Here is a 14,963-nt window from a genome sequence, read left to right on the forward strand (position 1 = left end):
CATCATTCTGAGCAGAGTCAAACACTAGGCGGTCGAATGGGATATTTGAATGTGGTTTAAAAAAAATGATTTCAACTAATTTAGGCAATCTTGATTCACTTTGTCATACATACAAAGTAAAGTAGGTACTTCACTCAGAGGAGATTATTAAAGTGGCACTCATGCTCTGCTTGAGTCACTTAGGGTCAGTTTGGTTTCAGTGTAATCAGTAATAAAATGCGCAAATGTGATTGGCATAATGATGATATACTGAACAGTTTTTTAGATAAACAGCCTCTTCTGGCAACAAAAATTTTGCATTTTTTAATTTTTAAAACAGAAAATTTTTTTAATAATAGCTTCCAGACTACATAGTTTTTTCTCCCCATATGCATTCAGCCATGTATTAAACTTCAGATCTGCAGCATAGTTACAAAGGTTTTTGATGAACAATCCTATGTAGGTAATAATAATCTAGTCATCTATTGTACGAAGGTTGCTGCTTGGGAAACACACCTCAGGTACTAAAACTTTACAAATCTTGTAAGATTTATTGATTGGATATTGTTGAAGACAGATGTAGTATTGATTGGGAAAATGTTTATGCACACAGATCTAATCTTTAACTTGTATGGGGCTCAAAAAGTTCACAGAGAAGAACAAAATGTACAATACATGTGCTCCTGACTACAGCTCTTTACAGAGTTTTTTGTGCATTCTACGCCATGAAGGAGGAAATTAACTGACATTGGGTAAATGCAAATATAAATTATTCATACAGAGGCAGTATTGTCAACATTTATTATTATGTTTTCAAAATGGTTTCGTCTAATATAATGGAAAAATAGACAAAGTGAGTTGCTTGATAATAAATAGAATACAGTGTAAAGTAAGTCACTCATTTTGCTAAATATGTATAACTTGCTTTCCAGCAGAGACAAAATTTGAATTGGCACATACCTGCCCTTGATACCTGGTGTCTGGAGTGGGATGTTCTCTAGTTTTGGCATCTCTCTGTCCACTGACACTTAACACAACATGAAAGCACAGTATGTCCAGTAGTATTGGATGCCTTATGCTAATCCATCTTGGTTGTTCATGAATTATTCTGTGCCACTCCCGAAGCTCTAATACTACACCTAACACTGCCTCTTAATTTACTTTTACACAAGTGCAGTTTTGCAATGCTGATGGTGATTTTTATTTCTATTCATGTTGTTTGTTTGGAAACTGAGTTTTCACAGGTAGATTGATGCTATTAACAGCAGGCCCGGATTACTGCTACCTTAAGTCAATTACAGTGGCAGTGACATATGCCAATGGACAAAACACTAGCAAGTAAAAAAAATGATGCCACCACTCGGACAGCACATACTGTATGTCACGTTAAGCAAATTGGGACATGCATTCAACAATTTGACAACTCGTATGCAGGATACAGAGAGGACTCCAAAGACAGCAAATACAGAAACACTACAAGTTGCCGAACTACCACTAGATGCCTGGCAACTGATTCGGGCCAAGAAATAGCCTGTGACATACAATGGTAAAACAGCACGTTGTTTTACACTTTGTTTTTTTTGTACAGATTAAACGACCATGATATGATGTGGTAATTAGTGACCTTTGGAGCTGGTGGTAACTGGATTATTTTTCCTTTTGGAAAAGCCATGCTAGCTGTTTCCCCCAGTTTCTGAGCTAAGCTAACCTGCTGCTGGCTGTAGCCTTATATCAGATAAGCAAATATGAGAGTGATATCAAACTTCTCCTCTAAAAGGCCGCCAGGAACCAAATAAGCATATTTCCCAAAATGTCAAACTGTACCTTTAACGACAAAAGGAATATTTGTGAAGCATAATAAGAGGAACAGATGCAGTAAAATACTGTACTATAAATTAAAGTAAACAGAAAGATTGTGACTCCCAAACCATGTTTGTTTTCAAATGTAAGTTTAAGTTTTCTGCTGCACTCCACTTGCCACTCGCTATTTTTTCAAGCTCTGCTCAAGCACAAACACACACCAGCAACCTTCCCTCTCTCTAGCTTTTCACTCTCTCTTTCATACTCTCTCCCTCTCTACTCAAGGATTCTACTCATGTAATCCTATTCTTGTAAATAAAATGTCAAGGAATATCCTCCATTAACTTTGGCAGTGTTTGGAGTGGTGGTGTTATGTGTGAGTGAGTGAGTGTGTGTGTGTGTGTGTGTGTGTGTGTGTGTGTGTGTGTGTGTGTGTGTGTGTGTGTGTGTGTGTGTGTGTGTGTGTGCGAGTATGTGTGGTATTTACAGACTTCTAACATTCTGTTCCTTGGCACCCCACTACGTCCCCTCACTTTTTGAGCTTTTGGACAACAGCAGGGCTATCACTATGGTAACACCCCTGCCAAATTTATGGGTGGTGGGGGCTGAAGTGGAGGGTTGGGGGTGGGTGGAGTCTTAGTGGGGTTGGAAAAGACTGGGGGCCTTAAATAGTCACATTGTATATCTGGGTCAAATTTGTCTTTTTGTCTGTGCTTTCCAGATAATTAAAAAAACATTTTTTTTTACTAAAAACACTGCTGAGTGTGTGTTACGTGTGTTTATGTCACACATAAGCATGCTAATTTGCCTGTGTATGTATTCACTGACATTTGAGCCACTGACCTTTCTGTGCCAGCGAAGCATTAGGTTCATATTTGTCCATCAGCAGCTGGACCTGTTCTGGTTTGAGAGGAGGGTAGAGAATCTCATTCAGACGAGGGTCTCGCTGTTTACTGTTAATGAACTCTGTCATTTGCTCCACTGTGAGGTATGGACGACTCTTAGCCCCCCTGAGGAGAGGAGAAGAAATGAGAGAGCAGAGTGACTAGTTGGAATATGAAACGGGGAAAAGTGGAGAAAACATGGGAACGGTTACTAAGTGAGATGTGGGAGCAAGAGCAGAATTCAAAAACTGAGATATGAGAAAATGAAACGAGGAGAAGATGATGGAGGGGAGGAGTGGTAATTAAAGAGGCAAAGAGATGTGGAGAGGCATAGCAACAGATGTGCAAAGGAGCAGAGGATGAAATGCTGAGTTGAGTAAATTATGAGATTTGATTAAAATGCCTGTCATATCTATGCCTGTTCTACTGAATTATCACCTCCATATCCTCCTGGATCTCATGCCATCTCACGTAACTGTGATTAAAATCTAGATTTATGACTTGGAGTGGCCACAGTCATGCTGGCACGCTGGCTCGGCTGATGGTCTGAATCCCTCTGGGCCAAGGGGCAGCTCTGTTTTTGCAGCACGTGGGGAAACACAGCCAGCATGCAACCAGGGCCATTACATCACACTTTACTGTACTAATTAACTACTACATATGATGACTCTAATGGGAAAAAGCAGGTGTCTTAAACCTGCAAAGCCATATTGCTCAATGAGAGATGGCAGCCATTATCTAGCTGCTACTCTGAAAAGAGCAACAGATGGTTGGAAAAAAATCTAATTAATTACTCTCACATTGTTTCAAGTTTTTCAAACAACTTTGCTAAAAAAATAAAATGGGAATTTCTATATTCTTTGGAGCTTGCAAAGATTAGTATCTCCAGGAAAGACTTTCAAAAAGACAAGTAAGGGAAACACGGTTCTTACACATCAGAGAAGATGTGGTTCAGCTCCGGTCGGGAGCAGATGTTGCCCAGAAACATGTTATACACCTCTGGAGTGAAGTCTTCCTGAGGGATGGAGTCGTTCTGCAGAAGACAACAGCAACATGGTCATATAATTTGTAGATGCAATACAAATGCATGGGGCAGCAGGTGGCCTAGTAGTGGGTAGAGACACTGTGGACAAACTACCAATACATAGTATCTGTCGCGCTATTAAATACTATTATCAGTTCTTTTTGGTATTGTTGTGTCTTCACTTTTTGTGATTTTATTGTTTAAACATAATTTATCCATTATCCATTTATTCACCCAACACATCTCTGCACATTTAATCATATTTTCTATACAAGTCATGTTGTGCAGAGTTTTAAGTTGCCCTCTGTTTAACCAAAATAAATCTATCCACCCTACTGGTGTGTCTATAATAAAAACACATTTTTCATGCCATGAGATGTTCTATAGCTGACCTCTCATCATCTTCTGGAAGTGATTACACGTAGATACATTTTAAATGTAAATACAGATGTGTGACAAATTAAAGGAAAAAACAATATAAAGTGTCTTAGCAATGTGTTGGGCCAGCATGAGCCGCCAGAACAGCTTCAGTGCACCTTGGCATTGATTATACAAGTCTCTGGATCTCTACTCGAGGGATGGTTCACCATTCTTCCAAAAGATATTCCCTAATTTGGTGTTTTGATGATGGTGGAGGAGAGCGCTGTCTAACACGTCTGTGCAAAACCTCACATAAGTTTTCGATTGGTTTGAAATCTGGCGACTGCGAAAGCCACAGCATATGATTCACATCATTTTCATTCTCATCAAACCATTCAGTTACCCCTGGTGCCCTATGGATGGTGGCACTGTCATCCTGTTTCCCCACTCATTTTTCAGGTTTTTCCTTTAATTTGTCATCTGTCTGTAATCAACAGAAGACAACTGCCTGCAATTTGCACCTAAACTTAAACAGAAAAGCTATGGTCACAAGGGTTTTTTTTATAGAGCTATCATAGTCAAACAGCTCTGATAAAGACACAGTTCTCAGCACAGAAGCAGGAATTAGCATAGTGCCAGCAAGACACAGAGCATGATCAAACACTCTTAGAAAGGAGTGGGAGAAAAGAAGACTAGGGGGAGGGGATGCAGGTTGAGCTCCTCCAAATCTCAGTGACTCATTCTGAAGACCCGAGCTATGTTGTGTTTGCACTTTTGCGTGTAAGTGTGTGTGTTTGAAGGATTAACAGCACTACCATTTAGCTGTAATTACTTGCAAGTTGGAACAATAGCAAATCCCACCAGGCTTTCATACAGGAACATGTCTTTACCTCTTGCTCTCTCTCCCGGTGCTAATTATGTGTATGTGTATGTGTATGTGTGTGTGTGTGTGTGTGTGTGTGTGTGTGTGTGTGTGTGTGTGTGTGTGTGTGTGTGGTTTTTGTATTGCTGTATGTGTTCATTCCATTTGTTTTCAGAAGCTATTCATTACAGCTACGATGTGTCTGTCCTATTGTATGTTCATATGTTATGCATGTGTTCGGAACTGCATTTTCCCACTTCCAAACATGCAAATTGCTTGCTACTGCTGTAATACAGAGATTGTTTGCTGTGTTGGGGGCCTGTTTACACCTCTATGCATGAGGGGGCAGCTTCCCTCTAGTGGTATCTGGTAGAGGTAAAGATAAAACAGCTTCTGTCATCTCTATTGGTCCCACTGGGTCTATTTGTTTCATTACAACCAAGGCTAAATCAGTTCTGAGTGGGAAGTCATGCAGACATCCAGAAAACAAGACTCCAAACAAATGAGCAAAGCAGCAATCAGCTGCTGTTTCAGGAGAATAGAGAATGAGCTGAATGGTGAGAGGAGAAACTGATGGATGGATGGAGAAGATGAAAGAGCTTGGAGAATAAGATGAGAGAGACAGACGGAGATAGAGAAGGAGGGACACAAATTGGAGCAGGTTCAGAAACAGAGAAAATACAAGGACACAGCAAGAGTGGGTAAAGAGGGAGCGCCAGTATTTTGGTGTCTCACTCTGCCAGAAGGGAGATTACAGTTTTCCAGGGCTGTCTCCACTCGCTTCCTGTCTGCTGAGAACATCCTGAAGATACTGTGGGGACAAAGAAACACACCTTTACGAGTTATCACAGAAAATGCCACACAGAAAGAGGAGTTTTCACTCTGATCCTCTGAGTCAAACTGTTGAATTCCTCACAGCTCTTAATTGATACTTATTAAGGATGTACTGTGAGAAAATTTCTGTTGGATCAGCAAACAGTGAAAGGAAGGAGTGAAAAAAACAGAAAATAAAAAGACTCAAACATATCGTAGGTGGGACAGAAACTCCAGGGAGAAATTACAGGTTGAGAGACAAAAATGAGACACAGCTCATGCCTATACGAACAATGAAAATGTACTATATGCAGGATAAGAAGGTAGAGGTACAGGAAGGCACACCTAGCTAAAACTAATGTGTTCTGACAGTCGTGCAATTAATTCCATGATCATGAAGGTTATACAGTAATGCTTCCTTTTTGTTGAAACTGCTTTAGAAACGTGTTGATTCGACTTTATGTGCATTCTGAAGTCCTAGTAGTTTCTGATGGTGCTGAATTATAGTGTAATACTGAGAAGTTTTTTAATATTGTGTACACACTGCTATGAATGATCTCAAAAAATATTCACTGTAAGAACTTTTCCTCATCAAATAAGAATGGTTTGTACAATACAGAATAAGCTGATTTGATTTCTGCTGTTCACACACATCTAAACTCCAGATGGCAACACGATATGTACATTAAATATAATCCCAAGCATATTTATAAAGATGAGCACATAAAGTTACATCCACAATGTTGTCATTTCTTATCAGTTATCACTTAATAGTTTCTTAGACAGTACTTGTAATAATACAAATCTGATCTCACCAGTCGCAAAATTAGTGTTTGCTCTTTTGTAAACAAACAAAAAACGTAGCGATAAAATGTTTTCAACATCACTATAAATACAACACAGCTATGATATGATTGTTGTTCTGTGAAAACTGTGTATGTCCAGTGTCAATTTTTCATGAGATAAGAAAAACAGTCCTGCTTTCAAGTTTGTGACACGACATTTTTCAGGTAATACGAGGGGTTTTTGAATGATCTATTTTTCTTTTGGAGATACGTGGTTTTCATTAAACAGTGCAGAATATGCTGTCCTGCTTCATCTGTCATATTGAGTATTGAGAGAGACGTGCTTCGGTGTGGTTGGGCTGCTGTTGTCTGTTTTATTCTAGTGTATCTAGACAATAAATGTGATTTACTACTATGAAATCCAGCGTTGTTACAGCGACTGCTGGCTGTTTAGGTCTGTTTCCGCTGGCCATAGCCTGTTTTAATTACATGCGGAGGTATCCATGAGCACATACTGTATGCTCAGTGGGAGAGCGGAGTCAAGCTGACATTAGTCAAGCTGACATGTCCTCCCAGCCAGGAGGTTAATTCCCTAAACTGCAAGCAGTGTCTGTGTGCCTCTCTGTGCTGACACCCACTGCTTTCCTCTGCGGCTCTGAGGGAGGTTATCACAGAAGTTTACTGTTGCCTGCCTGAAAGCTCAACTTGGAAAGAGTTGGATTTAAAATGAGCTGATGACAAATGTCCAGATAAGTGAAACTGAAACTAAGAATCACAAAATTGAAATACACAAATGGAAATTCTCACACACTGGCACATTTTGAGCTTAAGTTAGTAACATATCAATGGGACCTGCCCAGGGAATGCTACTTCACACACACACACACACACACACACACACACACACACACACACACACACACACACACACACACACACACACACACACACACACACAAATAAGTGTGGATCTGAAGAGTCGTGGGAAGAGGGACATTGTGACAACAGAGGGGTAACATATTCTAATAAATACACACATATGTATTGAAAATGTGTGTATACTTAAGTGTATACATGCAGAGAGTCATGCGATACGGCAGAGGGAGTTATGCATTGATCAAAAGAGCAGAGAGGAGGCAGGAAAGAGAAGGATGGATCAGAGACTTACTTCTTGACAGGGATTCGCCCCTCAGGGTTGAGCTGCAGCTTCAGCCGAGTGTATCTGCATTGGACAGAGCACAGGCCTTACACAAAATTAACTCAGCAGTTTGTCTGTGTGAGTAATGCACTTGCTCCAGTTTCATTTCTGTGTGTGTTTGCTTGAGTTTACATGTGTGACTGATGTACATAACCATTTGCCATGTAGGGATATGAGCGACAGTGAAAATTCATATCACTGTAGTGAAATATACATAGGTATCAATATAACACCCAGCGACTGCTGGCATGTGTAGAGTTTTCTGAGGATACCATGAATATCTAGCTGTGACAACTTACATGTCATGTGTCACATGGCAGGTTAGAACTGTGAATAATCTCTGGAAGTCTTGCATTGGCAGCACAGAGCCATGCAGCAGCAACAAATGCAGCGCAGCCTGGGCTATAAATAGCTTAGCTGCAACAGGAGCCATCATTACAGGCTGGGCTTTAAGGGGCTACTGGCTAATAATTAATATCCATTACAGTGTCCACTTCATAGGGCACGCCGGCTGCCACAGGCAAAGTCACAGATGACTGTAATGGTTAACGGGGACCAGACTGGGCTTCATCTGAAGCATTTTTTCTCCAAAAAGAGAGGGAAATGTGAGGTGAAAAACAGTAAGTGTTGGCTGAAAAAGAGCTAGTTGTCAATAGCTGACGTCACTAAGCTCCATGAGGGTGACTTTTGAAAAAGGCAGAGAAAAAGAGAGAAGGATGAAAGAAAGCTAGGAAGGACAAAAAGCATGGGAATAAGGAAAGAAGGTGTTTCTTGATGCCCTCATCTGCCTTGCAAGTGCCTGTATTATTCATTAAGACGAATGGGGGAAAAGAGATTACTTGGATCTGTCTCCTTTCATGTTTATCTCATTGCTTTTTCTTTCTCTGTGTCTCTCTCTTTCTTCCTTCTGTCTGTACTCTCCCTCCCTTGGTAATTTTAACCAAGAGGGTCAGTTTCCATTTCACCTATGGTAATACAATACTTATTTCTGCACATCCGATTTTTTGGCATGGGATGAAATGAAAAACATTAACAGCAAAGCAATAACTGGTAAATTCACAGTTTTCTAGCAAAGTCACAGTTCATCCCACTATATGTTGGGTGGCTGTGGCTCGGGAGGTAGAGTTGGTCGGTATAACCCCCAGCTCGTCCAGTCCGCATGTCAAAGTGTCCTTGAGCAGGATACTGACCCACTCACACACACTGATGGCTGTTCCTAAAAGTGTGTGTGAGTAGGTGCGGTCCATTTACCGTTTACCATATGTAGTGAAATTCTAACTGTAATCGTTGATCCTAAAGGCAACATAATCAAAGGAGCGTCCTTAGTTCTGTTGTATTGATCTCAAAAGAACATCTTGTAGCAAGCAGCCGTTTGAAGACATGCTGGGTTCTGTTTTGTTTCCTGTTGCTTGAAACACTGCCTGTCTATGCTGTCCCCCAAAAATGTATCACAGCCTTAAGAGCTAGCGATGAGAATTAACCACATGCAGAGGAACATCAACATCACCTCAGGGATGAGACCTCCTCATGCTGCAGTAGTGGTATGACAAAGAATTACCTTATTAGTAAGCAAGCAGTGCACAACAACTGCTGCTGTGAACAACCGACGCGACTTCGAAACCTGCTCTATTCGCTTCTGTTCAACTCTCTTTGTAATATATGGTGGATGGCCACTTTTTTGGCTCATAAGTCAATTAGCCTCCTCAGGGGTGTGAGTTAAGGGCTTCTGTTCACTGACAAACATTGGACAGCCGGGACTTTTCACTGAGCAGAGCCCAGCATATTCTCTCAAACTAATACTGCAGATTCATATTTAAGTTCACTTTACATCAGCTTCACTCAGTCAATCACTGCACAAATAAATCTGCTGTGGACCACAGAACAGTGTGTTTGCTCCAATCAGATCAATACAAATGTGGTGCTGTAAGCCGTCAGACACAGTTATTATACAGGATCGGAGGTGGTGTGAGGGAAATTGATGGTATAAACTGAAAAAAAGCCATTGATGAGGGCAAGGGGTGTTTTTAGTACTGTAATAGACTTGAACCGATGATTGTAGCTCCTATTTAACATTCCAACACCACAGCTAAGGTCAGCAAGCCAACCTTGTTTATGGATCTACTGTTACTGGTCTGCCATTATGTCATTAAGGCAAAACACATACATGCTGTCACATATAAACTCTTGCACTGAGAAGCAGATAAGCCAGCTGAAACGCACAGAGTTGAGTTCATGAACTAATACATATTTCCAGTTGTTTTATTTATCTCCATCTTCCTTCCTGTCTGTTTTTCCTCTCCTTACTCTCTCCATCGATGTGAGGTGAAGTGACCTTTAAAAACTCAAACCCTCAGGCTGCCTAGTGGAGCTGTGACAACTTCTTACCTCGTGTGTGTATATACAGTACATATTTACTTGGGTGTGTGTGTAAATGAGCCTGTCTGTATGTTGCAGGGTTTACAGTGCATACTTTGTGCAATTATGTGCATGTTGCAAATATGTTTAACACTCGCTGTGTACAGGAGAGTGGGAGCACTCATCTGGCTTTACAGTCAGTCAAGTGTTTAGTTTACCGAAGATGCCTCATTTGCTTTTTCCTGCTGTTTCTGTTTATCTAAAATATAATACATACCTGATGTGACGATGGTGATGACTTGCATTTTTTTGTTTCTAACAGACCTGATTTTCATATTTATCCCAGGGGTTGGAGATTTACATTTTTGTGGAAATGTGGGACAAGTGTGTATGTGTGTATATTTGTTTGTGTGTGTGTGTGTGTGTGTGTGTGTGTGTGTGTGTGTGTGCAGATGACCTACGCTTTCTCAAGGCAGGCCTCTCTGGACATATTCTGTACCAAGAGGTTAGATGCCAGGTTGAATAGCTCTTCCGCCCATTCCTGCAGTAAATAAAACACAGACATGCACAAAGAGTCAGTACTCAGTCCTAGTGCAATTTGATGTTAATAAATGCTGAGGGCTGAAATGTGCCAATTACTACTGCCATGTGTTGGGAACAAATGACAACATTAGTTCATACATGTAGGTAGGCTGATAATTTCCATTTGAAGTCAGAAAACACACAGTCACAGTGATATTTTAGTTCCACATCAAGTCCCAATCCTGATCCAATAAGGGACAATGCCTTCATCTAAGTCTAATAATAATAGAAGAACCATGAATAAATGGGAACTTGTTTTAATCCTGCATATTCATCATTACCTTAAAAAATAAGGAAGCTGAGATACTGATCACATTATTGCTACACAGCCTTTTCATTATTTTAATTAAACTTTACGTAATTTAAAGCTTTCATTTCAAGTTTATTAACAAACACATTTTTTTTCTGTTTATATTATCATGCGTACCTAATAGATCATTTCAGGGAAATATTACATAAACACTGATCCCGCACAAATGGAACACTCCAATTAAAATACTGAAATTATCAAAGTTCGAAGAACACTCAATAACAATAACATATATTGCATTCATTAGCTGCTTTTAATTGTATCCTTATACAAAGTAGTTATTGTTTTTTGTTGTTGTTCTTATGCATAGTTTTTACCTTAGCTGTCTCCTCTTGGAAAGCCATGAAGTTCAGGTAGGTGATGTTGACCATGTCAGGGCCACTCACCACTGTCAGCATCCTGTTCTCCATCTTCCCCGCCAGGGTGCTGACATCCAGTAGCTCACGCAGCTTGGCCTCCTTAACAATGAAACACAAACAAACAAACACAGAAAAACACGCACACACACACACACACACACACACACACACACACACACACACACACACACACAAAAGATGTCATAACCAAGCTCAAATTAAGCAAACCAGTAGAAGTCATCAAGCTTTAAGCTTTTTAAATTAAAATCAGTCCCCGCTCACAATCATTGACTTGCCTGCTCATAATCACAGTTGCATACACACTGCTAACCACCCCAGCTTTACAACATTCGACTACACTTCAGCCAAACCTGCATCGAAAATTTAGCAGCCCAAAAAAACACTTCCATCAGAGGAAATGCAATGACAGAAAACAGGCCATGGAAAGACACAAAGTATACTTTTTTGAGGAAGTGGGAGACAGTGCTGCTTCGTGTCATAGTATTTTGGTTTAAAATTGTTTCACAACAAAAATGTCCCTCTGAATGCACTGAACTGAAACAGGACTTGTCAGTATTTTGGAGTTCACACCTCATCTGATGGTTGATTTGTGTGATTAATGAGAGGTAAGCTGTCTGATGCAGACAGTGTGGGGAGTGAGGCGGGAGGCTACTGCCCCATCGGATCTTAATGTGACTTGCAAGTTCAATATTAGAGTCTATAAAAGCAGCAAACAAGGTGGTTTAAACAGCACTATGATAGGAGGCATTTTCATTTGCAAACTAATTACCAGGGCTGGAGGCACTAAACTGATATTAAAGAATGACACTGGTGATACAACATGTAGAATTTTAGTAAGAAGTACAAAAGACCAATACATTTCTGCAGGGGATTTAAGGTGCCATTTACTATCAATGACCCCAAGACAACTTGCCAAATCCTAAGGGCTTACTGATTTTCAAAGCTTGTTTTCCATTTTGTTTTTGGTGTGGAAAGCACCCTCCTGTTTCATCACATTTTCAGATTAACTGTGGAAGATGAGGATACTGTTCCTGCTCAGAAAGGTTTTTAATAAATCCATTCACAAAGAATCCAAATTCATGAGAAGAAATTATTTCCACCTTGAGCAATGTAGTTTTCAGAATAAACTTTAATTCCCTGCAACCTTCCTTCATCCAACAAATTCAGCAGGTTAAATGAGTCTTCTGTAAGAAGTTTGTTGTCTATTGTAACAAAACATTGAGTGCTGGCAACAGTCCAGCTAACACAGAGATTAACTCTGAAGAATTTGTATTCAGAGGAGATAACTGTCTGAGGAAAACTAACCCAAACTAATTTTAGCAAATATACATTTAAGCAGCTCATCTTTGGTGCAAATCATATAAAAAAAACAAACTACAATGCCTCTGAGGCGCAAGAGTGGAATAACAATGATCTTTCTCCCTACTTTTCAGCCCAGTACACTAGCAGAATACAAAATGGTTGCTCTGGCTTAATTAACACAACAAAAGAGCCCTGTAAAGGATTTTGCAGTGAAAGCAAATGAGTTCCCACTAATTTAACCAATCAAACAAAGAGCATTGTGTCCTGTGTCATGCTGATAAATGCCCTCTACACTTCCCTCACACCCCCCCAATCAAATTTTGCAGCTTAGTGGCACCCATTATTATCATGCTGAACTCTTCTGAGGCGATACATTTTTCCTATAGAAGAATATCTCCCTTCTGACAGCCTGTCAGCCTGAAATATTGCAGGGTTTCAGTCAATTTGTGATTTCCAGATAATTCTTTCGGAAGTTTAGAGTTACAAGATCCTGGGCTTGACTACCAATCAGTTGGACACAAAGTGCTTATTTATAGGAATCCATCACTGTCCACTTACGAATTTTAAATGCCACCAGTCCCATCAATCATAGCATAAATAGCCACTTTCAATTTGCTAAAACACACAATGCCAAAGTACCCATTGAGGGATGCTTTGGCAGTCTGCCGAAGATGAAAGGCTTCTGAGAATGTCAGTACAATTTGATACTGTTTTGATGCTACTTGTAGGCATTAGCTGAACATACAGCTCATCTACTTGTAAGCAGTCAACACAGGGCTGATCTGGGAGAGAGCTGCAGGCACTCACAGCACATCAACTGGAGGAACCTCAGCAGTTGTGTTGGAAAAGGACTTAGTCGCAGATAAATGAGCTGATGTCAAGGAGGAGGGCCCTGCTAGACAGGAGCCGGAGAGAGGAGAAGACAGGAGAGGAGAGGAGAGGAGAGGAGAGGAGAGGAGAGGAGGAACAATTATGAGAAAAAGAAGTAAAGCCATGAAAATGGGGTAACAGAGAAGAGAGGAGGGGGCTCAGCCATGTGAGTGAAATGTAATTTCTCTGGTACCACAAAGATGGGAGATTTAGAGCATAACAAGCGAAGGGTGGGGATGGGATGGGATTTGGAATGATGGTGTGGTTGAAGCGAGAGGATGGTTTGGTGTTGCACAACATGTTTCACTGTGAGAGCCGAGCCTCTGTACAACAATCACGGACCACTGATCTGATTGTCTGCTAATTCCAGCGTATGCATGTGAATGTGTGTCATGTATCTGTGTGTCGATTCTTGTGAGTATGTGTTTATTCAGGCATACATGGGGTACATTAGCAGCTGGAGTCCGTCAGTATGGGAAGCCATCTCAAGCTCTTAACATTCAGGTGGAGCTGTGGACTTCCTCTTTCTGCCTTACAGTTTGTCACAACGCCGTACATTTCACAAGGCATGCACTCAAACTGTGTCACCCTCTGTTGGGCACAAGGGAAAGGATTCAGACTGGCAAAGGGAAGTCAGCCACACCTCAGGTCATTAAACCTGCAGTAGGGCACCTGTCTAAACTCACACACACACACACACACACACACACACACACACACACACACACACACACACACATACTTTGGTATTACACACAATCATAAATGCACACACATCAACATAAGAGTACACAGGCATAAAACTGTTCTCATGCAAGCACAAATCACGACACACACACATATGAATGCACACACAGTCATGCGTGTGCTCATAAATACACACACAGAGACATCAGATCAAAGTAAATGTCAATGTGAATTATTGATGATGATCCAACTACCTACACACAGGCCACTCAGCACTTGCCTTTAATATAATGAATCACAGTAACATAACAGTGATGCAGTATACTGTGTCTAAAACTAATGTCAATGCATGCCAGATTATATGTGCTGTTAATCTATGGGACATTTAAACCTCTTCTCATCACCCACAGAGATCCACTTCAAAATGTTTAAAAAGAACAGCAGCAGAATTGAAATATGTGATTCTTATTTTGGACAAGTAGTATTGGCAATATGTCATGTTTTTATGAAGAGCTTCCCTATGAAAAAATGTGCTGGTGTCCTTGTGTCAAGGACTGCTGCTTTAATAAGTGAATAATTGAGAGTGCTTTATTCAGAGAAGGTGCTGCTAGTGTACAAATTGATGTTACAGTTTCTTCAGAAGTCATGTAAAAAGAAGGTTTTTTCCCTAATGTACCAACTTTCACAAGACATATAGTTCACGGCACAGTGCGTAGAAAAAAAAGACATTTTGGTTGGTTTCTTGAGGATGGCTGCACTTTAGTTGACCCTG

At 40.5% G+C, this 14,963-nt stretch overlaps 1 protein-coding gene across 2 annotated transcripts in view; it reads right to left on the reverse strand.

Annotated features, from left to right (window-relative positions):
* LOC120788678 (1-phosphatidylinositol 4,5-bisphosphate phosphodiesterase beta-1) overlaps window positions 1-14,963 on the reverse strand; it is a 110,479-nt gene that overhangs the window by 39,017 nt on the left and 56,499 nt on the right. For both annotated transcript variants that reach the window (XR_005707281.1, XM_040124644.1), the window contains exons 4-9: window positions 11,270-11,410; window positions 10,522-10,601; window positions 7,676-7,729; window positions 5,645-5,720; window positions 3,596-3,696; window positions 2,623-2,789 (exon numbers count right to left, since the gene is read on the reverse strand). Coding sequence is in view for 1 of the 2 variants with exons in the window: in XM_040124644.1 (XP_039980578.1) it covers window positions 2,623-2,789; window positions 3,596-3,696; window positions 5,645-5,720; window positions 7,676-7,729; window positions 10,522-10,601; window positions 11,270-11,410 (619 nt within the window). In the remaining variant the exon portion in view is untranslated. The remainder of the gene's footprint in view (window positions 1-2,622; window positions 2,790-3,595; window positions 3,697-5,644; window positions 5,721-7,675; window positions 7,730-10,521; window positions 10,602-11,269; window positions 11,411-14,963) is intronic.

Source organism: Xiphias gladius, chromosome 4, assembly GCF_016859285.1.
Source record: "Xiphias gladius isolate SHS-SW01 ecotype Sanya breed wild chromosome 4, ASM1685928v1, whole genome shotgun sequence".
NCBI lineage: Eukaryota > Metazoa > Chordata > Actinopteri > Istiophoriformes > Xiphiidae > Xiphias > Xiphias gladius.